Source organism: Chiloscyllium punctatum, chromosome 42 (assembly GCF_047496795.1).
Source record: "Chiloscyllium punctatum isolate Juve2018m chromosome 42, sChiPun1.3, whole genome shotgun sequence".
Classification (NCBI taxonomy): Eukaryota; Metazoa; Chordata; class Chondrichthyes; order Orectolobiformes; family Hemiscylliidae; genus Chiloscyllium; species Chiloscyllium punctatum.
Genome location: NC_092780.1, coordinates 40,218,402 through 40,245,694, shown reverse-complemented (window position 1 = coordinate 40,245,694; position 27,293 = coordinate 40,218,402). Strand labels below are relative to the sequence as shown.

Genomic DNA, 27,293 nt, shown 5'->3' with positions numbered 1-27,293 from the left:
GAGTGGAGGAAGTTTGATTGTTCTCTTGTAAGCAGCAGCATTTAAGGGAAGATTTGATTGGGCCGGTGGTGTTTAAAATCTCAAAGGCTTTGGATAGACTAAATAAAGAGGAATTGGCTGACAGGTCAGTAACCAGAGATCATAAATTAAAGGTAATAGATGAAAGGACCAAGAAGACATGAGGAAAAGAAAAGGTGTCAATTTGGAACCTGATAGCATGTTGGAAACAGATTCAATCATAACCTTCAAGAGGGAATTGGATATACACTTGAAGGAGAAAAGAAATGCAGGGAGAGGAAGTGGTAGAGTAGGACTAAGTGCTTGCTCTTTGGAAGAGCTGGTACCAATCTGAATGGTCTTTTTTTTAAACGCACTCCCCAGATGTGGGAAATGTGGCTTGGCATTTGTTGTGGTGGTTAGCTGCCTCCCAAAATCACTACTGTCTATTTGTTGTAGACAGACTTACAATGTTGTCAGGGAGACAGCTCCAGGGTTCTGACCCAGCAAGAATGAAATCAGGATGGAATGTGATTTGGAAAGGGACCTGCAAGTGATAGTATTCACATGTATCTACTATCCTCGTCCTTCTTGTCCTTATGTAGTGGTTGTGGGTTTGGAAGGTGCTGTCTCTTGTTGGAGATGGGTTTTGCCTGGCACTTGTGCAGACCAAGTGTTACTTGCCACTTGTCAGCCCAAACCTGGATATTGTACAGATCTTGCTGCATTTGGACATGGACTAATTCAGTAACTGAGTTGTTGCAAACATTGCTGAACATTGTGCAATCATCAACGAACATTCCCATTTCTGGCTAGTAATGGAGCAGCTGAAGACATTGAGGAACACCTGCAGAGTGGAGATAACTGACCTCCAGCAACCACAGCCATCTTCCTTTGTGCCAGGGTGTGACTCTCTGTTGTACTGTTCTTTGATATATCTTGTGAACCAAATTAAGGGATCAATCACAAAATGAGGAATATGTATAGTCCTGGCATAGGATTTCTGAGTACCAGATTGTAGATGGTGAACTTGGGTTCTGAGCTTCAATAGTCAGGTGTTTCAACTTTGAATCACATTGATCCCAAAGAGACCATCCTCACTTCTTTCTGAAGGAGAGTGGTACAGAGAGTGATCTGAGTCATCAGTTGTTGTTGGGCCAACCTGCAACATTGGGTTTACCTCAATAGATGGACTGCAGTAGTTCAAGAAAATAAGTCACCACTGTATTCTCAATTGAGGATGGGCAATAAATGCTGGTCTAGTTATCAGTGCTCAAATCCCACATACGAATAAATTTTAACAATATTTTACAGGTGGACATTGGATGAGAATTTTGAATGGAAAGTTGCTCCTGAGAGTTTCTTTTCTCTTTGAATTTAGATAGTTGGGTTAAATGACAACATCTCAAAGATGAATGAGGGCTCTAACCCAGAATATGGGAAACATGGAGCTCAGTCAAGATCTGAATGGGATCTTTACCAGGAATTTCTTTGGTTGGACCTGGGTTCCAGTATGGTTACTGGGGTTTTTGGGGGCAAAGTTGTACCTCCATTCTGATGGGGTCAGAGGAACAAATGGAGGCTGTGTACCTGACATCTAAAAACTGGATGCTTCCTGAAAGTATGAGCTTCAAAAGTTAAACCAACATGATTTGCTTGCGTCATTAAGGATGGGGCACTGTAGTTTGCTGAATATTGTGAAACACTACAATAAACGGCTAACTGCAGGATATCAGAAATTTGAAATCTAAACAGAAATTGCTGGAGAACTCAGCGGTTTTGAAGAAAGATCATCGGACTCGAAAAGTTAAATCTGTTTCTGTCTCCACAGATGTTGCCAGACCTGCTGAGATTCTCCAGTAATTTCTGTCTCTGATTGTGAAACACTAATTGTTTGTGGTCCATAACTAACGTCATTTGATACGGAAGGTTAAGCTTTCGTGTTGTTCGTGGTATCAAATGGGGCAATATCAATAATTCCACTGTGAGGTGTGTAACTTGTTTCATTATACTCTGGCCAGATGTAATGTTCCAGCTCAGTAGGAATGACAATTAGAAAGGTGTTTACAGCTCAATCTGATGCTGTATCTTTCTACACACCACATATTTACAAGAGTGTGACTGAAATTGTTTCGAAGTTATATTTCTATGGGAATTGTGTAATATTTCCAAATCAAGGGTAGATTTTTCTTAAAGACCATATGTTTTTGAGCCATTCTATGTTCAGTCTTATCAGAATGACAGGCTCAAAAAGTAATTCACCCACGGGTGAAATATTGCTAACTTAGCAAAGCCTGGTTGCATGTGCATTGAGCATCTACTTACACTTCCTGAGATGCTGCAACATTGCAATGGAAGAGGTGTTGACAGGAAAGGATTGCACAAAATATTAGCATGGGGACTACAGTGGCCCATTGCACTTTGGTGTCAATATATTACAACAGACATACAGCAATGAAAGAGGCCATTCGGTCCAACTAACCTATGCTGGTGTTTATACTCCACCTGAGCCTTTTCACATTTATCCTCATGTAAATCCACACCTTCCATTCCTTTCTTCAGAGGGTATCTAGATTCCCCTCGAATGTATCTATATTATTTCCTTCAGTGATTCCCACCCCCCCTTGTTCTGTGATGTTCTCTTGGGCAAAGAAGTTTTTTTGAATTCCTCATCAGTGTTTTTTGGGGACAAAATCCAAAATTGCTGGAAAAGCTCAGTAGATTTGGCAGCATCTGTGAAGAGAAATCAAAGTTAACGTTTCAGGTCTTGAGGATGGGTCACCAGACCCAAAACTTTTTGACTTCTCTTCACAGAAGCTGCTAGACCTGCTGAGCTTTTTCAGCAATTTCTGTTTTTGTTTGTGATTCACAGCAACCACAGTTCTTTTGGAGTTTGCTGGGGCTTTGTGATGTAGAGTGAGACCAACAGTGTGGATTCAATTCCCATACTAGCTGAGGTTACCATGATCATTCTCAATCTCATTCGCAATCTTTCCCCTCGCCTGAGTGACCCTCTGGTTAAATCCACCTCTGATCATCTCTCTGTAATGAGTGAGGCCTCTTCTGAGGACTATCTCATGATAACATCCTCTAATTGTACTTTCCCCACAAGATGAAACACTGGCTCTGGGTGCACTCTAAAATGATGTAAGCTTTTGATAAAGACATTTATTAGGTCACCCCTCTGCCTTGTTTTCACAAAAGAGCAGAATTTTAACCTGTCAATCTTTTCTTGATAATGTAAAGTCTTGCAAGTTTTCTCTGTACAATGCAAGTTGGGGTAAGACATTATCTTGTGACAAGGGCAACAGCCATAGTGTCCAGTACAGGAACTGAATCTGTGATCTTGGTAACAGCTTCCAGTTCAGGAAAAATCTTTGGGAAAGTCCATGAGGGACAACAAGATTAGTCAATTAGGTAGCTCTAGGAAGGAGTGAAGAATGGAAAGCAATTAGCAGATACAGAATTTTGAGCATGTAATTTCCTGGTCTGGTATTTCCTAAGCATTTATAATTTAGATGTGTTAAAGTCTACAACAACTAGTCATGATGTTAGACCGGAGCAACAAAAACTGTTTTCTTAACAAATATCACTCTAGCAAGATCTTAGGGAGCTGACTGTACTGAAAAAGTTGTTTAATTGGAAGCGACACAAGGAACAGAGGGTGTTGAGACGAGCAGAGGGACGTAGGCCTGAATATGGGTGGCTTAGTTAATTTGACAGACAACATTTTCTCTGTCACGTTATGTAAAGGTTGTGGCTTGTGTGAAAAATACCTTCTGGGCAAACATTTTGGTTTATTGCTCAATGTAAGAACACAGATTGTGATGAGATGAATCATCACATCATGAGGAAACGATAACATGACAAAGTGGAAGACAAAAAGAAAGCAGAGCCAGCCATCTGCTCAAACATTCAATGAGATCATAACCGATCGGTACCTCAGCTTTACTCAGCTACCTTTGTCCTTTATTTGATAATACCCTTACCCGACCAGAGATCTATCAATCTCAGTCTTCAAAGTTCCAATTATACCATCACTTTTTGAAGGAGAGTTTTGCATATTCACCACCCTTTGTGCCAACAGGAGCTTTCAGTTATTGGTCCTCTTTGATCTACCTCTACCTTTAAGCTTTTTCTTGATTCCTCAGTTGTTTTTTTCTTTCTCTGATGTAATGCAACAGTTCATGAAAGCAGTTCATCTCTGACTTCTTAAGAAGAATTAGGGATGAGCAATAAATGCTGGCCCAGGCAGCGATGCCCATATCCCATGAATTAACACATTTTCAAAAAGGCGCCTTTCCGGCACTGCTTGTGAGTTGATGATCGACAGTGTGCTCTCTCCCTAAATTCCACTCTCAGGTCTTCCTCAAAATCTGACTGGCTGCAGATTAAAAAGATTCATGCGAAACTCTGTTGTTACACCTAGCAGGTTGTCTGCATTTCCATCTCCCCCCAGCTTTTATAAATATCTGGGGCCTGCCTGATTCATGCCATTGAGCTTGTCTTATGATAAGCCCGAATAAAACCAGAATGAAATAAACACAGGGCATGAATAGTGTTTCAACTAAAATTCAACTATTTGCAATCGTCTCATTTGAAGATGGCTACAGCTGTTAAACCTATGTAAAATTAGTGATCATAACATGTCAGACCAAATAAATAAAATGGAAACAAAAACTGAAATTCCTAGAAAAGCTTAGCAGGTCTGGCAGCATCTGTGGATAGAAATCAGAGTTAATATTTTGGGTGCAGTGACCCTTCCTCAAAAATAAAATAGAATTCATTTATATAGCCCTTTTCATGACCACTGGATCTTCCAAAAGACTTTACAACCAACTAAATACTTCCAAAGTGCTCACAGAATTATAGGGTCTAGAAAGAGGCCATTGAGCTCATTCTGTCAGTAGTGGATCTCTAAATAACCATTTCTCACCCAGAACTTCTGCACACTTTTCCTTTACAGATAACAGTTTAATTCCCTAATGAATATTTTCAACTGAACCTGCCTCCATCACACTCCCTGGTATTCCAAGTCTGGCCACTTGTCTTTGTTCCTTTTGCCAATTACTTTCAATCTGTCGTCTCTCATTCTCGGTGTGGTCATGAATAAGGAACAGTTTTTCACTATTTGCTCTACACAGACCTCTAGCAAATCTCTATCTTGAATACCTCTATCAAATCTCCCTTCAGCCTACGTTTCTGTAAGTAGAACCAATCTAACTTCCCCAGTCTTATCTTCATAATGGTTGTAATGGAATAATGTATAAATTGTGGCATGCAATTTGCATGCAGCAAGATGATTTTAAGATAATACTTATTTAAGCCCTGTTTCGAGAATTTGACTCCAAATCACTAATTTATAATTACTGATAAATGTCCTGAGGTGACATAATTGGATGGACATTGAAAGGGTGTTTCCTCTTATGGGTGAATATAGAATTAGGGGTCAAAGGTTAAGAATAAGGTTAAAAACAGAGAAAAGGAAAAAACATCTCAGAGGGTTGTGAATCTTTGGAATTTCCTCCTTCAAAAGTGGATGCTGAATCTTTAAATACTTTTAAGGCAGTGGTATATAGGTTCTTGATTATCCAGAGAATGGGGGAAAGATTAATTGGGCTGATTGAGGAATGTAGAGTTGAGGTGATAATCAGATCAGCCACAATCTTATTGAATGGCAGAGGAGACTCGAAGGCCAAGAAGCTTACCCTTGTACATGTTTGACTTTGTACATGTTTGAGCCAAAGTCTTTGTGAGGATGTATCAAATAAAGGAATCCTGTGGGAATCTAGGGGAGGGCAGTGACAGGTGCCTCTTACTCGCTGGTGATGGACAAATGTTGAGACTATTGATCGACATTTTCAAGTAGTAGTGGATTTTGCAACTCACCTGAGCACAGTTCGCCCTTGAAGCGTCCACAAGAAAAGTCATCGCATTCACAGAACTTGCCGGATATGATCCCAAAGTCACTGTTGTGGCAGACGCACTGTCCACACAAGCAATCCCCCCGGTTACTGCAAATGGGCCCACCTCCCTCTGGGGTGCAGGAGGCCTCTTCAGTCACTGAGAAATCACTGTCTGTGCACTCACAGGATGGTCCAAGGCGGCCTGGGAGACACTTGCACACTCCACACTCGTAGGTCCCATTGCCATTAGAGCACCGAGTGCTGTTTTCTACAGCATCTTTCTCACACTCACAGTCGCAGTTGAAATCGACTGTCACCTCCAGGGAATCTCTAAACAGAATGGGTTTCACCGTAAAGGTCTTCACTTTTTCACCAACTGGGCACTCCCTGGCTTCCAATTTCACCGTGAAATTAACCTGCAGACAAGGAAAGAATTCCTATTTTTACAAAGCTAAAGATACTTTGAAGTGCTGTACATCTTCCTTAAAACACTGTCACTGCAATAAGAAAGGTAAATTTGGTAATCAATTTATGCCATTATTCCACCAGCGACAAGTTGAATGACCAGAATGATCTTTGGTGGAATGGATTCAAGGAAGAATGTTGGCCAAGTCATAAGAAGAGTACAAGTTTTAAAGTCTATCTGAATTCATTGTGTCATAATTCATAGGCCACTTTTACTCCATACGTAATAATTATTGCACTTGGGTTGATAATGACAGCTAATAAAGGGCTGCTGTCACAATACAGAGAGATGACTGGCAGCAGTTTAAACTGAGGGTCACTATATCTCAACTAAGCGGAGAGGTTGACAATAAGTGACTTATATGGAGTTTGAACTTGTGCTGTGGACATCAGTCTGTGTATTAGCTGTCATTATTTGACTCACACTTTGGGGGAAACACCAATCTGACAAGATCATTTTGACACAATCACAAAGAATGCTGCAGAAACTCAGCAGATCTGGTAGCATCTGTGGAGAGAAAAGCATTTTGTACCTGGTATGACTCTTCTTCTGAACTTCTGACCTCAGTGCTGAGTTCGCACAGACACCAATTTCACTAGAACAAGGATCACATCCCACACTGTAGGTGTTACAATTTTTAGAGAAGGCATAAAAGCTCATGAAGGGTGGACACGATTTGTGAAACTGTCAAACTATCATGTTACTTAAATCTGGATAAAAGCAAATTACTGTGGATGCTGGAAAATCTCAGCAGGTGTGGCAGCATCTGTAAGGAGAGAAAAGAGCTGACATCAGCTCTTTTCTCTCCTTACAGATGCTCCCAGACCTGCTGAGATTTTCCAGCATTTCTCTTTTGGTATGTTATTTAAATCCCCTGCCCTTTAAAAATTGAACAACGTCTGCCTGTGTCTACAAATTGAAATAGCTGCTTAAGGTTTGAGTAGACGTTTGTAATAGAGCCCTGTCATTATAGCACAAGTAATGCTTAACTGTTTCTGCAGTTCATGTGATAACTTATCATTAACGCAGTGAGAGGAATGTCATTAGAGTGGAAAGCAATAAACTCCTAGCCATGTCACCATCTCTCTGCACTGGTCTCTAGTGCTAGTCCACAGGTAGTTCCTTGTATTCTTAGAAGAGCGAGGTGCAATTGATTCCCTTCCCTTCCACAACAAGGATAAAGTCCATCTGGTCCTTGATCAAAGGGCCTCGGTGCCTGATCAAGAACGTTCACGTCAAGACTGATAACCAACTCCTGCACTTGCTTCCAAATCCCTTGCACCCTCTCCTCATGATCTCTATCCCTGCAAGTCCAGCCTCCACAAAAACCACTTCCCTTTCTCCTGGATCCTTGAAATCTGGGTTTTCTCTCTCAGCCTCCTGCCAAGCACAGGTATTACCAGAATCTGATTGGTTAGAAGCTGCTATCAGGAGAGATTTTCACCTCTTGGGACCTAATTCCAGACAATGGTATAATGCTGCCCAACTGGCAGAACATCCAAAGGGTCTTTCTCAGCAGAGTTTGCAGCTGATAGGCATGGCATTGCATTATAGGCATGGCATGGTCCATGCCAACAACAACAACAATCTCTGATATTCCTTCCCTATCCATCTTCATTTCTACCATCTTCTTCAGAAGATTTCTGAAATCCTACCTGACCATTCTTTCAATCATGTCTACCATCTCCAGTATAAAAATAGTTCTTGATTCCTTTAAGGGGATTCCTTTAGGAGTGGCATGGTGACTCAGTAGTTAGTACTGCTGCCTCACAAAGCCAGGGATTCGGGCTCTATTCCAGCTTCGGGTGATTGTCTGTGTGAAGTTTGCACAGCCTCCCTATGTCTGTGCGGGTTTCCTCTGGGTGTTCCTGTTTTCTCCCACAGTCCAGAGATGTGCAGATTAAGTGAATTGACCATGCTAAATTGTCCATAGTGTTCAGGGATGTGTAGGTTAGGTGCATTAGTCAGGGATAAATATAAGGTAAGGGGAATGGGTTTGGGTGGGTTACTCTTCGGAGTGTAAGTGTGGATTTGTTGGGCCGAAGGTCCTGTCTCCACACTGTAGGGATCCTGTAAATTCTTGATGAGAGCAAAATGGAGAAAGGAATAGGATACTGATAGTTTCAAGGAAACTTGCATTTAGCTTAAATACTGATATGGACATGTTGAGCTCAGTGCTTTGTTTGAAGTACCAGTCATTAGTCCATTAGGTTCAAAAAGAATTTGGAACATGAAGTGTTAAGATATTTTGTTAATCTTGAAGGAATTAAAAAATGTCAGAACTTCCTGTTGCCTTTTAATCACTTCAGTTTAGGCCCTGGGATACTTTTTAATTAGGCTCGCCTTTGCAGTTTGGGAAGTTCTGTAATTACAATCTGACTAATTCTTTATTACATAAAAGGAATTTAAAACTTAATTGCAATTATTATTGAAGGAATGTAATGTAGTAATTGATGCTGCACATAAGGTAAGATTGAGGGAAGAGCTTCTTCAGAACCAGCTCCTTAGACACATGGTGACTGTGGTTTCCATGGCATCTATTGCTGAGGTCAATCAGTAATATCCACAAGAGGCTTCTGTGCTCAAAACCATGTGGGCCCTGATGTTCAGCAGTAAGTTGGTCCCCAGCTGTTCTTATGCACTGTCACAAATGGGTTAAAAATATAAGGTAGATTAGACATTGACAAGGAATTTATGTCACAAGACATTTCTCATTTACACCTTTGGCAATGCTCAGTCTGAAATGTTTACACAGGGACATGTGCCACAAGGGTGATGTGGATGGGGTAAAATCTTTCTCTCTTTAACATGATGTAAAACTATTTAATTATGTTCTATCATTGGATAAACATATGCATGATAATGGAATGGTATTGGTTAGATGGGCTTCAGATTGGTATCACAGGTCAGCATAATTTCGAGGGCCAAAGGCCTGTACTGCGCTGTAATGTTCTATGTTCTAACTGAATTCTGATTGTTGTATCCAGGTTATAGGGTACTAGCTCTTTAAACCATCATCTTGGAGTACCATTAGATGTTGTCTCATTAGAGAGCGATGATATGTGGCAATTTAAGCCAAGGGTCACCACACCTCAGGCGAAGGGAGATGTTGAGAAGGATGTCTTTCAGGGTAACCTTAGATGGAACAAGAATTGAACCCTTGGTTTTGTTATCACTCAAGAACCGCACCAGTCTCCTCCCCTCTTATCATCTTTCACCCTATTGGCATGTAATTATCTAGTTTCCCATTAATACAATAACTTCAACTGTACTATACTGTAGCAAGTTCTGCATTCTCACCACTCCCTAGGTGACAATGCTTCTACTGAATTTCTTATTGGATTATTGTATATTGATGTCCTCTCGGCTTAAACTTCCAAACAAGTGGGAATATCTATGCTGCCTCTATCTATCAAAACATAGAACATTACAGCGCAGTGCAGGCCCTTTGGCCCTCGATGTTGCGATGACTTGTTACACCAATCTGAAGCCCATCTAACCTACACTATTCCATGTACGTCCATATGCTTGTCCAATGACGACTTAAATGTACTTAAAGTTGGTGAATCTACTACCGTTGCAGGAAAAGCATTCCATACCCTTACTACTCTGAGTAAAGAAACTACCTCTGATATCTGTCCTATATCTATCACCCCTCAATTTAAAGCTATGCCCCTCGTGCTCGCCGTCACCATTCTTGGAAAAAGGCTCTCCCTCTCCACCCTATCTAACCCTCTGATTATTTATATGTATCTATTAAGTCACCTCTCAACCTTCTTCTCTAACGAAAACAACCTCAAGTCACTCAGCCTTTCTTCATAAGATATTCCATCCATACCAGGCAACATCCTAGTAAATCTCCTCTGTCCCCTTTCCAAAGCTTCCACATTCTTCTTATAATGCGGTGACCAGAACTGTACACAATACTCTAAGTGCGGCTGTACCAGAGTTTTGTACAGCTGTAGCATAACCTCATGGTTCCGGAACTCGATCCCTCTATTAATAAAAGCTAAAACACTGTATGCCTTCTTAACAACCCTGTCAAAACCTTTCATTCTTTGAGGAGCTTCTAACAATGTCACCTCTTGGACTGAGCAGAGAACAAGATGGAGAGAAAGGATGGAGGTGGGAGAGATGGGAGAAAAAGAAGAGAAGGAGGAGGGAGGGGAAAACTTCAAGGAGAGACAGGAATGAGGAGGAGGTGAAGGGCAGTCAGGAATGATGGGAAAGCAGCAGGGGATTGGGTTGAGGTGGGAGAAAGAGAAAAAGACAGTAGGGGAAGTGTGATGATGCTGTGACTTCAAGGAGTGTATTTTGTCTGGTTTCTTTTGAGAGATTGAATGAGAGGTATCGAGCAGTCTAAGGTAACATAAACCACATGTGAGGGCTTGGGATTTTTAAAAAAAGTTGGAACAGTAAAAACAGCCTGAAAGGGTGTGACCAGTTCTCAAAGACCAGGATTTCTAGCTTTTTTTTAAGCTTTGAAATTAGACAGAAGTTGCTGGAGTTTTGCAGAAGTAGAAGTAGAAGATATTCTTCCCTTCTCTCAGATACAATGAGAAGTTGGGGTTTCTCTTCCTACTGCAGGCGTTGCGTGTGGGAAAATCTGATTTCTGAATTTCAAATTTTGTCTTGGGGCCTGTTTATGGAATGTTACCAAATTGTAACATTTAATTAGTAATAGTTACTATATCTATTAATCTGTTAAGATTGCTAACACAGTTAAGTAATTCCAAGTTCCTCTTTCTTTTGTTATATTTTAACTATAGTGTTTGAGTAAATTGTGTTTTGCTTAACATTGAGTAGCTTGACCCGTCAAATTGAATCTGGAACAGCATTTTGCAGGTTCCTTTAAAGTAAGAAAAAAGTTAGTGTCTAGACTACCTTCTTAAAATATTTTCAAGGACTTTTGTCTGGTCCACAACAGGGGGAGATAGGATAGGAAGGAGTGTTCAGTATTGAGGAACCGGAATAGGATGACTTAATAGCTGACACACTGATTTTTACTTTATTCAATGTGAAAACCAGAACCAGACTCACTGCTGCAATCCTCATCAACTTGCTGATCTGTACGTAGAAAGCCAAAGGAACACTGCGTACAAGTGTGTCATGCTATGAGTCTGACTGACAATCCTGAATTGATTGACAGCAAAGTTTTCACACATTCAGGATTATTCAGCAGATGTTGTCCATTTTGACGAATCACAAAAATTGTTGAAACTGCACTGTCTATAGCAAAGCTTCTGCCAATCAGGAATTCCTAATGAAGAGCTTATGCCCGAACTGTCAACTCTCCTGTTCCTCGGATGCTGCCTGACCAGCTGTATTATTCCAGTGCCACACTTTTCAACTTGCATCACCAGCATCTGCAGTCCTCACTTTCTCCTAACATTATGTAATTTAAAGTGGCTCCTGAGCTTCACTCGAGGTGATGAGTTACAATGTAAAGGGCAGGAAAATATAGTGGGTAGGGCTATGTGGTGGTATGAGTTGGCACTAATTTGGCATTGGGTCTACAAAGGGCTGGGATGGCGAGTACTACAGCGTAGGTTAGCATGAGAGTAATGAGGTGTCATGTGCATGGGTAAAGGGGCATTAGAGGTAGAGGTGCTATTGGGGATGGGTAGAGGGACATGGGCTGACTGAATTGACACAGGTCAGCACAGATGGGATGTGGGCATTGTGTGTGGGGGAGGTGAGGATGTGAAGGTCAAGGGGTGGAGCAATGCTTTGGATTTCACTTTTTTTTCCATTGTGCTGCAGTTTAGTGCCAGCGCAGGGAGGCATGCCTTGTGGCCAGGTTCATCCATAGCCAGTGGCACCTTCTCACATCTCCTAGGATGCTCCAACACTGTGAAATAAACATCCAGCTTTCTGGAAAAGCCTTTCCAGGATTGGGTTTGCAGGAACAGGAAATGTATGGTCTCTGTGGTCCTAACCTGGGACTGAAAATTAGAGGAGAAAGTGAGGACTGCAGATGCTGGAGATCAGAGCTGAAAATGTGTTGCTGGAAAAGCGCAGCAGGTCAGGCAGCATCAGGAGGATTCCTGAAGAAGGGCTGATGCCCGGAACGTCAATTCTCCTGCTCCTTGGATGCTGCCTGACCTGCTGCGCTTTTCCAGCAACACATTTTCAGCATTGAAAATTGGAGTCAAAACTCACCTCAAAGAGCACAGTTACAAAGGTCTGCAGTGACTGCGCAAGAACTAGAACCCCACAGAACAAATCTCAGAATGTTGCTTTGGGATTCTGAGTGTTGAAGTGCCGACAGTACAATATTTCTGATCCAAAACCAGCTTTGTTGTGTTGTGATGGGCATTGACTAAGGGTATAAGTGCTTGTTACCATGCTACAGGCTGGTGTTTAGCTCTGCTCAGTGGGCTGCCTTTTGCTCTACTTACTGTGTCTCCAATCTTCAGCCCGGAGCAGACTCTCTGTCCTGGGAAAAATCCATTATCCCCACAGTGAGCATCGAAGGTTACTGACAGTTCCTTTGGCAGATTCAAAACTTCCATTTCTACAATGGAGCGGATTCTCTGAAGATAAGGAAGAACATGGACATTAGTTTAAAGCCTAGTTTTGTTCTTGCTTGTCCTGCTGTCCCGGGCCTATCAATGTCTGATCTGCAGTTCCTTGGACTAATATTCGTTTATCAATGGTTTCCCTCACCTCTCAGTTCCTGACCTGTGGATCTTTAATTTATCATTTCCAGTTATATATGAGCTTGTTCTATTTTCCACTGGTTTATCTCTCTTTCCTCTCTTGAACACGGATGAGACATCCCTCAGCCTGCATTCCTTGGTGGCACTTTTCCCATTTCCAAACAGTATTGGAGAATTCTGCGAGGTGTCTCCTTCCCGACCTCCTTTAATAATCCAGAATTCATGTCATTTGGGATGGAGTTCCTTGGGAGAAGGAGCAGGAGCAGTTGCAGGAGCCTGAATCATTGCTCCTCAGGTAAATGACAAGGTTGATTCAAACAATTACCTCTGCAAGCTGTGTTCAAACTTACCTGATAGGCATCAATGATGATATCTAGGACATTGCTGGAGTCCCTGGAAATAGTCCCAACTGTAGAACCAGGAAGCATTTTAGTGTAACTCTGTGGAGTAAGCAAGATTACACAACATAAGGCTTCATTCATCTGAAAGCTTCAACATATCCCCTCACATTGACAATCAAGCCAGTTATCAATTGATTTCACTGTCAACCCAACCTGTTACTCCATTTCAAGCTCATCCCTTGTATTGATCCATTCCCTAATTCCAGCTTGTTGTCAGTGACTTTGTATAGGCACTAATGTGAACATCACACATTTCTGAAAGTAAGGATTTTTCCCAGAAATTGTTTGTGTCTGAAGTTGAAGTATGGCCTTAACAATTTGTTACCATTGCTGTATGTATCAGCCTCCTCATTTCGTGGAAACTGACAGACAGAAGCCCAGAAATGAAGTTCAACTGAAGAGGCAACAAATCTATGCAGCTTTTACTTAATTAATGCATGTTTGTCAAAGTTCATTGTATGTCTAATACTTTTGTTATCCCTAAATTGACTGCTTGTCCTAACTGGGCTTATCCTCATACCTTCTTTTAATGAAGGGTACAACATTCACAATTCTCTGGTCCTCTGGCACCATGACTGTTTTTGAGGAGGATTGAGAAGGTGGTAGTGAGTTGCTGTTATGGAGAGATTTTGAGAGATTTTGACACTGATGATATTTCCAACCAAGAAGGTGAGTGGCTTGGACAGAAATTTGCAAATGGGGATGTATCTGCTGTTGTAGAGTTAGAAAGTGCTGTCTGAGGGGTGTTGGTCAATAACTAACATTGTTTCTGTAACAAAAACAGAAACTGCTGCAGAAACTCAGCTGTTCTGGCAGCCTCAGTAGGAAGAAAGCAGAGCAATGTTTCAAGTCAAGTGACTCTTCACTAGATGAAGAGCCACCAGACCTGAAACGTTATCTCTTATCACAGATACTGCCAAACCTACAGAGTTTCTCCATCAATTTGTTTTTATTTTAGATATCTGGAATCTATAGTTCTTTGTTTTATTGTATTGTTTCGATACCTGTCACCCAATGCTTCAACTACCTTCTCTTCCACTACGACATTACCAAAAAAAGATACTGCCATAGAGAGATGTAGAGTATCCATTTAGTGTCTCAGCTGTGCTCTTTGTACTGACTTCCTTATTAATCCCTATTTCTCATCCCATTTTGACTAGGCATTATGTTAATTTGCTGCGATTATGACCTTTGTCACTTCCCTTTACTATCTATTTTTATTAAGTCAAATATCTCCAATTTCACAGACAGCACTGTGGTACTCATTCGTAATGTGAAGGCAGATGTAAATTGCTCATTCAATATCTTTTAGTCAAAAAATAAACGGGAAGCAAGGGAGTGGGCTGGTGCATGGGAGACCCTACGGAGTGGGCTGGTATTTTGGGAGAGATCAGAGAATAGGCTGGGGAAAGGGAGACCCGGGGAGTAGGCTGGTATGTTGGAAGACCCCAGGGAGTGGGCTAGTAGGTGGGGGATGGGGGTGCAGCAAGTGGATTGGTATGGTAGACCCCAGGGAATAGGCTAGTACGTGGGGGAGGGGGGGTGCAGCAAGTGGATTGGTATGGGAGACCCCAGGGAATAGGCTAGTACGTGAGGGAGGGGGGGTGCAGCAAGTGAATTGGTATGGGAGACCCCAGGGAATAGGCTAGTACGTGAGGGAGGGGGGTGCAGCAAGTGAGTTGGTATGAGACCCCAGGGGATGGGCTAGTACATGGGGGAGGGGGTGCAGGGAGTGGACTGGTTCATGGGATACCCTAGGCAGTGGACTGGTACACGGGGGAGGCCAAGGAATGGGTGGATAATTCTCGGCTGTGAAGAATAGACTGTGAAGGAGCATGAATGAAGTGGAAAATAATAGATTAGATTAGATTCCCTACAGTACGGAAACAGACCCTTCGACTCAACAAGTCCACACCGACCCTCTGAAGAGTAACCCACCCAGACCCATTCCCCACATTAACCCCTGACTAATGCACCTAACACTATGGGCAATTTAGAATGGTCAATTTACCTGACCCGCACATCTTTGGACTGTAGGAGGAAATCAGAGCACCTGGAGAAAAGCCACAGGGAGAATGTGCAAGTTCCATGCAGACAGTCACCCGAGGCTGGAATCGAACCCAGGTCCCTGGCGCTGTGAGGTAGCAGTGTTAACCACTGAGCCACCGTGCTGCCCAATCTACAAAGTAATTACTTGGTCTTTTAATCATGGTAGATTGGATGCCACCAATCTTTCTACTGAAGCTCCTTATACCAAGTGAGTAAAGCTGGTAACAAATGATTTCAACCAAGACAAGCTCATTCTTATTTGTGGGATTCTGGACTGATTACAACATACATACCAGCTAGTTACATGACATCTAAGATACATGATTGTTTGCCAAAGACATCAGAGTCAATGTAAGAGTACGCTGTTAACATATACTGGACACTCTGCTAATTATACTCTCTGATGAACACATGGAGAAATCTGTGCAGCTCTGGTTAAGTCCGCCCAGGTAAGTTCCTTTAGATGGATGAAGATTATCTTGTGATGTCAGTTAATTCTTTCAGGTACCTAGTGCCTTATAAAATACCAGGGAATACTCCTATCTGCAAGCTCCTCCCCAAGCTATATACCATCCAGACCTGGAAGTATATCATCATTTGCTGTCACTCTCTCAAAATCTTGCAACTGCCTTCTTAACAGCACCGTGGGTGTACCCACACACTGACTGTTGTAATTCAGGATGGGGGCTCTGTACCACGTCCTCAATGGCAATTAGCTCTGGGTAATCAGTAGTGGCCAAGCAAGTGACATTCCCAGCTCTGAGGCACCATTCCCTGGATTGATTTCTTGCATTAACTTAAAAATGTGTTGCTGGAAAAGCGCAGCAGGTCAGGCAGCATCAAAGGAGAAGAAGAATCAATGTTTTGGGCATATTTCTTGCATGTCCGTGTTACATACAGATCTACACAGAACAATAGAGTTATAGAGAACATAACTAACCAACAATGATTACATTCTTTGAGAGAATGAAAATGAGCACAGGATAAACCAACAGAAAGAGACTAAACAGGGTTTGTGTTTAGATGAGATGATCAGTTGAGATTTAGAATTCAGTGCAGGAGCGACCTCCTGTTCAGGTTTCCCTGTCTATCCTCTGGGACAGAAAAGGACGCTGTGAACCCATTAGCAGAACTGACAATGTCCTTAGGAATCTGCATTGGCCTTTGGGTTTGTCACTTCTTCTTTTCATGAGGATCTTACACTTTTCTAAAGCTTACCCTGTATATCTCAGTCACTGTACCAGTGACTGCAAAGATCAGAAAGATGTTATTCTCCGTGAGTTTTTCAGCCAGCATAGCAAGTGATGGGTAATCCTGTAACATGAAACATATGAAGATGAGTTTTGTTTCCAGATACTTTAAGTAAAACTCCTCTCTTAAGCCCTGGTTCAGTTTTAATATCTGTTGAAGGAGCGTACTGTACCTTTAAGAGAGAGATAAAGCTGTTTTGCAGTGAGAGTTTGCAGGCACCTGTCATGTGACTGACTAGCAGCCTCAGACTGCACTGCAAAATTGAAAATATGTAATATTTGGCTGGAAAACAAATGCCTGTGTTTTGGTTGCTTTGTTTACAACCATTTTAATTTAACCAATCAGTTTAACTTCTGCCTCAGGATACTAAAACCCAATCGATTTTGAATTTACTGTTTTGTCAACATTTGAACCAATGAGATGATCTGACATTAGGGGTATAAAGAAGCAGACACTTTGAAAGTTAGCCAGTGAGAATACCTGCCATTTAGAGAGAGACTGCCATTCAAAACACTCTCTATCAAAGGTACTTTTTTCATATGAAATATCTTTCCAGTAAAAGCCAGAAGACAACCCAGGGAGATCTTTAGCCAAAAGAAGGAAGACACCGAAGACGACAGCCGCTGTCTGGTTTTGAAATTAAGTTGATGTAATTTTAATATGGGTGGCTATTGAAACAGTATATTGTTATAGAGTTGGAGGCAGATAACAAGCAGTTAAGAGAAAGGAGGCTTAGAGTTGTAAATAGTTGTTGTTCAATGGTAACTTTTAGAATTAAGGAATAAATTGATATCTTTTCTTTAAATAGTGGAATTTGGGAGTTCTCTGTCACCATACTTTAACAGATTATGAGGTGAGGTGAGCTTTTCTAGGTGTTTGCTTTATTTAGCAGAGGGACTCACCGCTGTGTTGTAACATATCTCACAGTAGGATCTTAAGAGATTGGAAAGCTGATTGTCACAGTTTATCAGTGAGATGCTATTCACCGTGATCCCATTTCTCCCCTCACACTCATGTGATTAACTCTGGGCAGTCCATCCTCATAATTTATGGCATGCCACTCTGACTGGAAAGTGAGAAAATTGTTACCTGATTGTATGATTTGTGACCGTTAAATAAACAGGGTGAAATTTGTTTCTTTTTCAATGTGTGGACACCAGCAAACTCTTCAAAACAGTGCCATTCAAAATTAAGAAGGGAATAGATAAGATAGAAGCAAGGAGGTTGTTTCCACTGGTGGGTGAAGCTAGAACTAGGGGGCATAGCTTCAAAAATAAGGGAAAGCAGATTTAAGACTGAGTTGAGGAGGAACTTCTTTGCCCAAAAGGTTATGAACCTGTGAAATTCCCTGCCCAGTGTAGCAGTTGAGGCTACTTCGCTGAATGTTTTTAAGGCAAATACAGATTTTTGAACAGTAAAGGAATTAAGCGGGCAAGTAAGTGGAGCTGAGTTCATGAAAAGATCAGCCATAATCTTATTGAATGGCAGAGCAGGCTCAATGGGCCAGATAGTTTGCTCCTCGTTCTTATGTCTAGCTGGGGCCTCAGTTTAACATTGTATTTAAGAGGCATTACTTACAAGAATGCAGCAGTCCCTCAACATTGTACCGGTATATGTTTTAACCACAACCATCTGATTCAGAGAAAAACCTCCCCCTGGGTCTTGCCTGACGATTGTGTTGTGTGATGAAAATTTTATTACAATTTCATGACAGTTGGTGGAAAGGCCAGCTAACACCCTGCAGAGTGAACTGGACAATGTTTGGCTAGCTGATAGAGATTGGAGGGTCTCAACAGCAGATGTAGATTGAGAAAGTGAATACTTGATGACTGTTGACCAGTGCTACTGGGAGACTGGTGGCTGTGAGAGTGGGAAAGGCTGGACAGAGTAGTAGACTGGGAGATCTCAAAATGGATGAATGCTGTTCAGAAATCAAGTGCATGTATCTAGAATTTTCAACCAGTGCTTCAGACAGCTGAAGTGCAATGCATGGTGGGAACTTGATGGAACCAGCAGTCTTTAGACATTCTGCGCCGTCACCCCACTGGAACTATATTGCTTTCTGAACGTACCAGGATAGTGGAGGCATTGTACTCATTGTTCAGATTCATGTGGCAATGCCCATCATTAGGGTGGGTGATACCAGCCAGCCTGCCGTCCAGTGCGAAGTGTGAGCCAGCATCAGTAACAAAGACCAACATGTGTGTGGCCTCCTGACGCCAACCGATATCATCCTGAAGCAAACAAAGGATTCATTAGAATGCCTCCCAGCAACTACCACCCCCACCCCCAAACACACACACACACACACACAACAAAATATGGCAAACATTCCAAAAATTCGTAGAAAAAGTCTTACTGCATCCATTGAATCTCTGATGGGATTTGGATGTCTCACACTTAGTGACATTGCTACTGGTTGAAAAATAATTAATAGCAATTATTTAAGGGTAACAGTGTAACCTCATTGTCAATGCTATCATGCAGTCATGGACTACATTGAAGGCATATCTACTGTCTGTGTTGATGTTAATCCTTTGTCCTTACCTAATTGCAGGGCGGCAGTTAATGCTTTTAGTTTGGCTACCTGTGCACAGTGACATTCTTCTGTCCTTTTTCCTGCTAAATTAACCACAGCCCACCCTGTCTAGGCCTCACTATCATAATACTTATGCACTCCACCTATAAACATTAATTTCACATCTGGTCCCTCTGATGGCTCTTCCTTAACTCAACCCTGTCTCTTCTCTTCCTGCTCCATGAAGGGGATACAATCATGTGTTTCTCCTTCCTGATTCACATAGTTTGCTGGGTTCTCTCTCTGATCTTTAACCACTTTCATGTACTTGTCTCCTGACAACAGTGTGGCTTCCCATTTAGCATGCCGCCTCTCAGTTTGCTAGCTTCCAATAACTGGACTATACTGTGTGGAAAGTGTTTTATCACCATCCGCAGCTGTGTCAAGGGGGAGGATGTCATTAGTGCACAGGTAGCACACTGGATGGCTCGAACACATGACTGTTATCTCATCATGACGAGATCCATTTTAGCTGAATAATTTCCCACAGGCTGGAACTTGTCTGTGTAACACTACTGCAGACTGATTGCCATTGTTTTCACTACAAAAGAGGTGAAAGGGATTTTTCAGGTCAGGGAGCCCTAGTGCTGGTGCGGTGGCCAGTGTCTGTTTGATTTTTTCAAAGGCTATCTCCTTTCAGGTTCCCTTTCAGCTTTCTCTGAGCTAGCCGATCCCACTTTGGTAAGGTTTTGTAAGGGCCTGAGTAGTTCAGTGTAATTTTCTACAAAATTCCTGCAGTAATTTAATAGTCCTAAAATTTGTTTTACCCCTTCAACAGGAACTGTTCTTTTTCAATATTGCAGTTTTCCTTTCCCGTGGAATGCTACAGCTGCCTTGTGTTACTATCCATTTCCATTGGCAACTGGCTAGAGATTACTCTGTGTCTGTTAAAATCCCTGTCCTGGCATGCCTTCTTGTTAGAACCATAAGTTCTTAATGGGACGGTTCTTGGCAAAATGCCCGTCTTTATTGCACACAAAACACGCTTCCACCAACACCCTGTTCATCTGTGTTCCTTGTAATAACTGCTGCTAGCTTCTTAATGTTCCCTTGGTTAACTTCTGCTCAAACCCCAATGAGCCACTTCCTTAATTTGTGTTTTTTTATCCTCCAGTTCTCTATCCACAGATTACTTCTCCCAGTAGCAGTAAAATAACATCATACATGGATTAAAATTTCTAAGAATGCATCCATCCGTTCCATGTCAGGTAGAATGGGTTAATTAGTATTCTACTATGGAAAAAATGGACAGGGATATAAACTCTTGCATGTAATTACATCTGTTGGTCCTCCTTCTGCAAAATAAGTGTTATATTTTAGGAAAAGTCCACCTCCTTTGTTAAATTTATCTTTCCTATTTCCTTTATCAGCTTTCTCAGATTTTAGAACATAGAACAAAGAACAAAGAACCTTACAGCAGAGGAACAGGCCCTTCGGCCCTCCAAGCCTGCGCCGATCCAGATCCTCTATGTAAACCTGTCGATATTTTCTAAGTATCTATATCCCTTTGCTCCCTGCCCATTCATGTATCTGTCTAGATACATCTTAAATGACGCTATCATGCCCAAGTCTATCACCTCCGCTGGCAAAGCATTGCAGGCACCCATCACCCTCTGTGTAAAGAACTTTCCACGTATATCTTCCCTAAACGTTTCCCCCTTACTTTGGACTCATGACCCTCAGTAATTGAGTTCCCCACTCTGGGGGAAAAGCTTCTTGCTATCCAGGAAAAAGTGAGGACTGCAGATGCTGGAGATCGGAGCTGAAAATGTGTTGCTGGAAAAGCGCAGCAGGTCAGGCAGCATCCAAGGAGCAGGAGAATTCCTGAAGAAGGGCTCATGCCCGAAATGTCAATTCTCCTGTTCCTTGGATGCTGCCTGACCTGCTGCGCTTTTCCAGCAACACATTTTCAGCTTCTTGCTATCCACCCAGTCTATACCTTTCATGATGTTTTAGACCTCAGTTAAGTCCCCACTCAACCTCCATCTTTGTAATGAAAATAATCCTACTCAACCTCTCTTCATAGCTAGCACCCTCCATACCATCCTGATGAACCTCTTCTGCACCCTGTCCAAATCATTCGCATCCTTTTGGTAATGTAGCAACCACAACTGTACGCAGTATTCCAAATGCGGCCGAACTAAAATCTTATACAACTGTAACATGACCTGCCAACTCTTCTACTCAATACCTCGTCCTAAGAAGGAAAGCATGCCATGTACCTTCTTGACCACTCTATTGACCTGTATTGCCATCTTCAGGAAACAATGGACCTGAACATCTTTGTACATCCGTTTTCCCAGGACTTTTCCATTTACTGTATAGTTCGCTCTTGAATTGGATCTTCCAAAATGCATCACCTCGCATTTGCCTGGATTGAACTCCATCTGCCATTTCTCAGCCCATCTCCCTAATCTTTCTATATTCTGCTGTGTTCTCTGACAGTCCCCTTCACTATCTGCTACTCCACCAATCTTGGTGTCATCTGCAAACTTGCTAATCAGGCAACCGATACCTTCCTCCAAATCATTTATATATATCACAAACAATAGTGATCCCAGCACGGATCCCTGTGGAATACCACTGGTCACAGGTCTCCATTTTGAGAAACTCCCTTTCACTACTACTACTCTCCTGTTGCCCAGCCAGTTCTCTATCCATTCAGCTCATACACCCTGGACCACATGCAATTTCACCTTCTCCATCAGCCTACCATGGGGAACCTAACCAAACGCCTTACTGAAGTCCATGTTTATAACATCTACAGCTCTTCAGTAGTACACAGTACAGCAGAGTACAGGCCCTTCGGCTCACGATGTTGTGCCGAGCATTTATCGTAATCTAAGATCAACCATTCCAACACATTCCTCAATTTACTGCCATCTGTGTGCTTGTTCAGCAATCAATTAAATGTGCTTCATGTCTATGACTCTACTGCTGGCACTCCACCGCTGGCAGTGCATTCCACACACCCACCAATCTTGGTGTAAAAAACCTACCTCTGACATCTCCCCTATACCTTCCTCCAATCACCTTAAAATTATGACCTCTCATGACAGCCATTTCTGCCCTGGGGAAAAGTCTCTGGCTATCTATTCTATCTATATGCCTCTCATTACCTTGTACATCTATGTCAAGTCACCTCTCTTCCTTCTTCTCTCCAGTGTAAAAAGCCCTAGCTCACTCAACCTCTCTTCATAACACAAGCCCTCCAATCCAGGCAGCATCCTGGCAAATCTCTCTGCACCCTCTCGAAAGAATCTACATCCTTCCTATAATGAGGCGACCAGATGACACAGCATTCCATGTGTGGTCTAATCAGGGTTTTATAGAGCTGCAACAAAACCTCGCAGCTCTTAAACTCAATCCCCCTGCTAATGAAAGCCAAAACACCATCTGCCTTCTTAACAACCCTATCAACTTGGGTGGCAACTTTGAGATCTATGTACGTGGACCCCAAAATCCCGCTGTTCCTCCACATTGCCAAGAATCCTGTCTTTAACCCTGTATTCAGTATTCAAATTGGACTTTCCAAAATGAATCACTTTGCATTTATCGAGGTTGAACTCCATCTGCCACTTCTCACCCAGCCTAACAATGTCTTGTAGCCTGCAATAGCTATCTACCTCGACACTACCTACACCACTACCGACCTTTGTGTCATCGGCAAACTTAGTAACACACCCTTCCACTTTTTCATAGAAGTCAACCTGCCCCTCACAAGGCCGTGCTATCTTCAAACAAACTGTTTTTGCAAATAGTCACAAACCCTATCTCTGAGAATCCTTTCCAGTACCTTGCTTATCAAACTATAAGACTGACTGGTCTGTAATTCCCAGGGATTTCCGTATTCCCTTTCCTGAACAGAGGAACAACACTCACCTCCCTCTAATCAGCCAGTACTACTCCCGTGGAGAGTGATGATGCAAAGATTATCGCCAGAGGAGCAGCTATCTTATTCCTCGCTTCCCATAGAAATTTTTTCAAACAGAATTGCATTTCCAAGATTCTAATTTTCCTATTTTTTTTTGCATTTTCTCACACCCAAGTATCTTTACAATGAGCAAATCTTATTATCTGGAATCAAGGATTCACTCATGTGCGGGAACAATATTTGAAGTTCGTTCTGGCCAGAAACTGGAATTCCAAACATGGAGCCAATTCTCAAAGATGAAGTTTTCTCAAGCTTTACGAACCTAACCTTTTAAATTAATATTTTGTCACAGATTTCTGCTATGCACAACCACTGATAGTTTCTTAAACTGACATTACATTATCCATACATGTTCCCTACTGGCTCACACACAGCACATATCACACTTTTAAATCGTCAACATTCCCCAAAATGTAAACTAATTTCAGATTTTCAAGCTCCAGTGAACAAAAAAACACAAATTGCACAGAACAACATTTAGCAGACAACAAAGGTGCATTCAAATCAGACCACAAAGAGTTAACCCCTTTGCAAGGTTCAATGAATTGGCATTGCGCAGACTATCAGTTGTCTTCTCTCTCTTTTTCAAGGATGAACGGAAGGGAATTTATTTCATGTAATTAATCAATTACCTAACAGGATGGAACCACACTTGAAGGGAAAAATGGCCTATTCATATTTTTACATACCTTTGATCTGCTTTATCTCATGATTCTTTCTGCAGGTCAGTTTTGAGGCAGAGACATTAAGTAGTTTGACTGTGATTGGTCATACAAAACATTGATGTAGTTGTGGGTGGGGAGAGACAATGTTAGTTAACCTGAAACTCCCCTCATCAGCCCCATGGACAGAATCCCTGAGATCTCCTGGTGATATGGCACCTCACTGCCATACCATTACACTGGATTCAATCACAGTTTCTGGGGCTATAAAGATTGTCTCCTATTAGCTTGGGAGACTTTCTGTCAACTTTTATTTTAAAAAGATTACTCACAGGTGATTGCCGCGCTAACATTTATTGTCCGTGGTTGTACAACTATGTGGCTTGCTTGGTCATTCTTCAGCAAAGAAAGACACCAACTCTTGTCCACATTCCTGGCCACTGCTCAGTGACCCATCTAAAGAAATGTGGATTTGTTTTTTGCTATTCATTCATGGGATGTAGCCATTGCTGGCTGGCCAGCATTTATTGCCCATCCTTTGTTGAGAAGGTGGTGCTGAGGTGCCTTCTTGAACCACTGTCATCCACCTGCTGTGGGTTGACCCACAATGCTCTTAGAGAGGGAATTCTAGGATTTTGACCCAGAAACAATGGAGGAATGACAATATGTTTCAAAGTCAGGATGGTGAGTGGCTTGGAGGGGAACTTGCAGAGGGTGGTATTCCCATTTATCTGTTACCCTTGTCATTCTGGATGGAAGTGGTCATGGGTTTGGAAGGTGCTGTCTAAGGATCTTTGATGAATTTCTGCAGTGCATCTTGTACATACTGAGCATCGGCGGATGCTTGTGGATGTGGTACCAATCAAGTGGACTATTTTGTCCTGGATAGTGTCAAGCCTTCGGAGTGCTGTTGGAACTCCACTCATCAAGGAAAATGGGAAATATTCCATTACACTCCTGACTTGTGCCTTATAGATGGTGGACAGTCTTTCAGGAGTTAGCAGGTAAGTTACTCCCTGCAGTATTCCTAGCCTCTGACCTGCTCTTATCGCCACTGTGTTTGTGTGGTGAGTCCAGTTGAGTTTGTGGTCAATCATAACCCCCAGAGTGTTGATTGTGGGAAAATCAGTGATGGCAACACCATTGAATGTCAAGGGGTGGTTAGGTTGTTGCTTATTGGAGATGGTTATTGCCTGGCCTTTGTGTGGTGCAATTGTTACTTTCCACTCGTCAGTCCAAGCCTGAATATTGTCCAGATCTTTTTGCATTTGAATGTGGACTGCTTCAGTATCTAAGGAGTCACAAATGTGCTGAACATTGTCCAATCATTGGCAAACAACTCCAGTTCTGACCTTATGATGGAGGAAAGGCCATTGATGAAGTATCTGAAGATGATTGGGCCTAGGACACTACACTGAGGAACTCTTGCGCAGAGATGGAGAGGAGAAATGGAATCTGAGAGACTCATGTTGTCCATATAGCTAATATAGTGGCAAAACTTATTGTTTACACTGGTACTGCTGATATTCAGGAGTTCCAAAACTCAGGCAGAGGAGGTACATATCGTTTGAGCCAGTGATGGATAAATGACAGCCCAAACTGGTTAGAGTAATGGCCTGCTTTTGCTTTTTAATTACTTTCTTTTCCACATGGTGATAATCTCCATTAGGAAGTTAAGTGTACGATGCCAGAGAGGAGTTTGTAAATTGGTTGATGTCCTGGCCGTAAAAGTGGCATCCGGATTAGGATGGAGGCTGGTTTATGCAGGGACTAAGAGAAGAAATCTGACTGGGAGTGCTTTGAGGTGCAGGACCTTCCTTCTGATGATCCACATCAGCTGAAGCTTTGGTGGGTGATGGGCAAGGTCTACCTTTACTCACCGTGCACACTGTAGCCTGAAGTATGGCATCCATCCCCCCTTCTGGTGTGTCGCGATTTCGAGAGACCTGCTGTTTGATTACTTCCTCATTAAACTTCTCCACTTCTTCCGTCAGCTTGAGTGCATTTATAAATCCAAAGACAGGTCTACATGACCTGTCAATTCTTAAAAATGAAATCACAAAAATGTCAATGAACATTGGTCTTGTGCTTAGAATCATACCACGTAAATGCCAGACAATGACCGTCACCAATAACAGACACTCTAACCACTGCCCCTTGACATTCAACAGTGTTACAATCACTGTCAACATCATTGATCAGAAACTCAACTGGACTCACCACACAAATACAGTGGCTACAAGACCAGGTCAGAGACTAAAGATACTGTGGCGAGTAACTCACCTTCTGACACCACAAAGCCTGTCCATCATCTACAAGACATAAGTCAGGAGTGTGATGGAATATTCCCCACTTGCCTGGATGGGTGAGCTCCAACAACACTCAAGAAGCTTGACACCATCCAGAACAAAGTGACTTGCTTGTTTGGTACCACATCTACAAACATTCAGTCCCTCCCCCATTGGCGCTCAGTAGCAGCAGTGTGTACTATCTACAAGATGCACTGCAGAAATTCACCAAAGATCCTTAGACAGCATTTTCCAAACCCACAACCATTTCCACCTAGAAGGACAAGAGCAGCAGGTACTTGGGAACACCACCACCTGCAAGTTCCCCTCCAAGCCACTCACCACCCTGACTTGGAAATATACCGCCATTCCTTCACAGTTGTTGGGCCAAAATCCTGGAATTCCTTCCCTAATGGCATTGTGGGTCAACTGACAGCAAGTGGACTGCAGCGATTCAAGAAAGCAGTTCACCATTACCTTCTCAAGGGCAAATAGGGATGGGCTGTCAATGCTGGCCAGCCAGCGACACCCAAGTCACACAAATGAATTTTAAAAAAAAGAGAGGTGATTCAGCATTTGGGCTGACACCCTGAAAGAGCCATCTAATTAGTCCCATATCTCCAACTCATTTCCTGTCATCCTGTAAATGAAATGTCTACATCTAATCCTGTTTGGAAGTTACAGTTGAATCAGAAATTCCCACCCTTTCAAGGAAGTACATTCCAAACCAAAGTAACTTGTTGGTTTAAAAAAATCTTCATTTCCTCAGATTCTTCTGACAATCATCTTTACTCTGCGTACTTCTGCTTTTCAATCAATCTATCAGGTTCTTCACTCGCTCCTTCATCAAAAAGTCATAATTATGGATCGAATGTATGCTACATGTTAAATCTCCAATTTGCTTTCTCTGTTCCAAGGACAGTGATCCCAGTTTCTTTAATCTCTTGTGAAATCCCTCTCATGATGGTTCTCATCCGTGCTGAGGCCTGTTATGGTGGAGGACCGACAATTTCTATTTCAATTTGAATATTCAGATTTCCCATGCCAAATGCAATATGGGCTTCACTCTGGACTATTACATGATGTCTGATGAAGCCTG

At 42.2% G+C, this 27,293-nt stretch overlaps 1 protein-coding gene across 1 annotated transcript in view; it reads right to left on the bottom strand.

Moving 5' to 3' along the window:
- Positions 1 to 27,293, bottom strand: part of LOC140465914 (integrin beta-3-like) — a 99,508-nt gene that overhangs the window by 24,622 nt on the left and 47,593 nt on the right. The window contains exons 5-10 of the mRNA XM_072561847.1: positions 25,787 to 25,949; positions 18,805 to 18,966; positions 16,700 to 16,795; positions 13,382 to 13,471; positions 12,771 to 12,905; positions 5,887 to 6,319 (exon numbers count right to left, since the gene is read on the bottom strand). Of these exons, the coding sequence (XP_072417948.1) occupies positions 5,887 to 6,319; positions 12,771 to 12,905; positions 13,382 to 13,471; positions 16,700 to 16,795; positions 18,805 to 18,966; positions 25,787 to 25,949 (1,079 nt within the window). The remainder of the gene's footprint in view (positions 1 to 5,886; positions 6,320 to 12,770; positions 12,906 to 13,381; positions 13,472 to 16,699; positions 16,796 to 18,804; positions 18,967 to 25,786; positions 25,950 to 27,293) is intronic.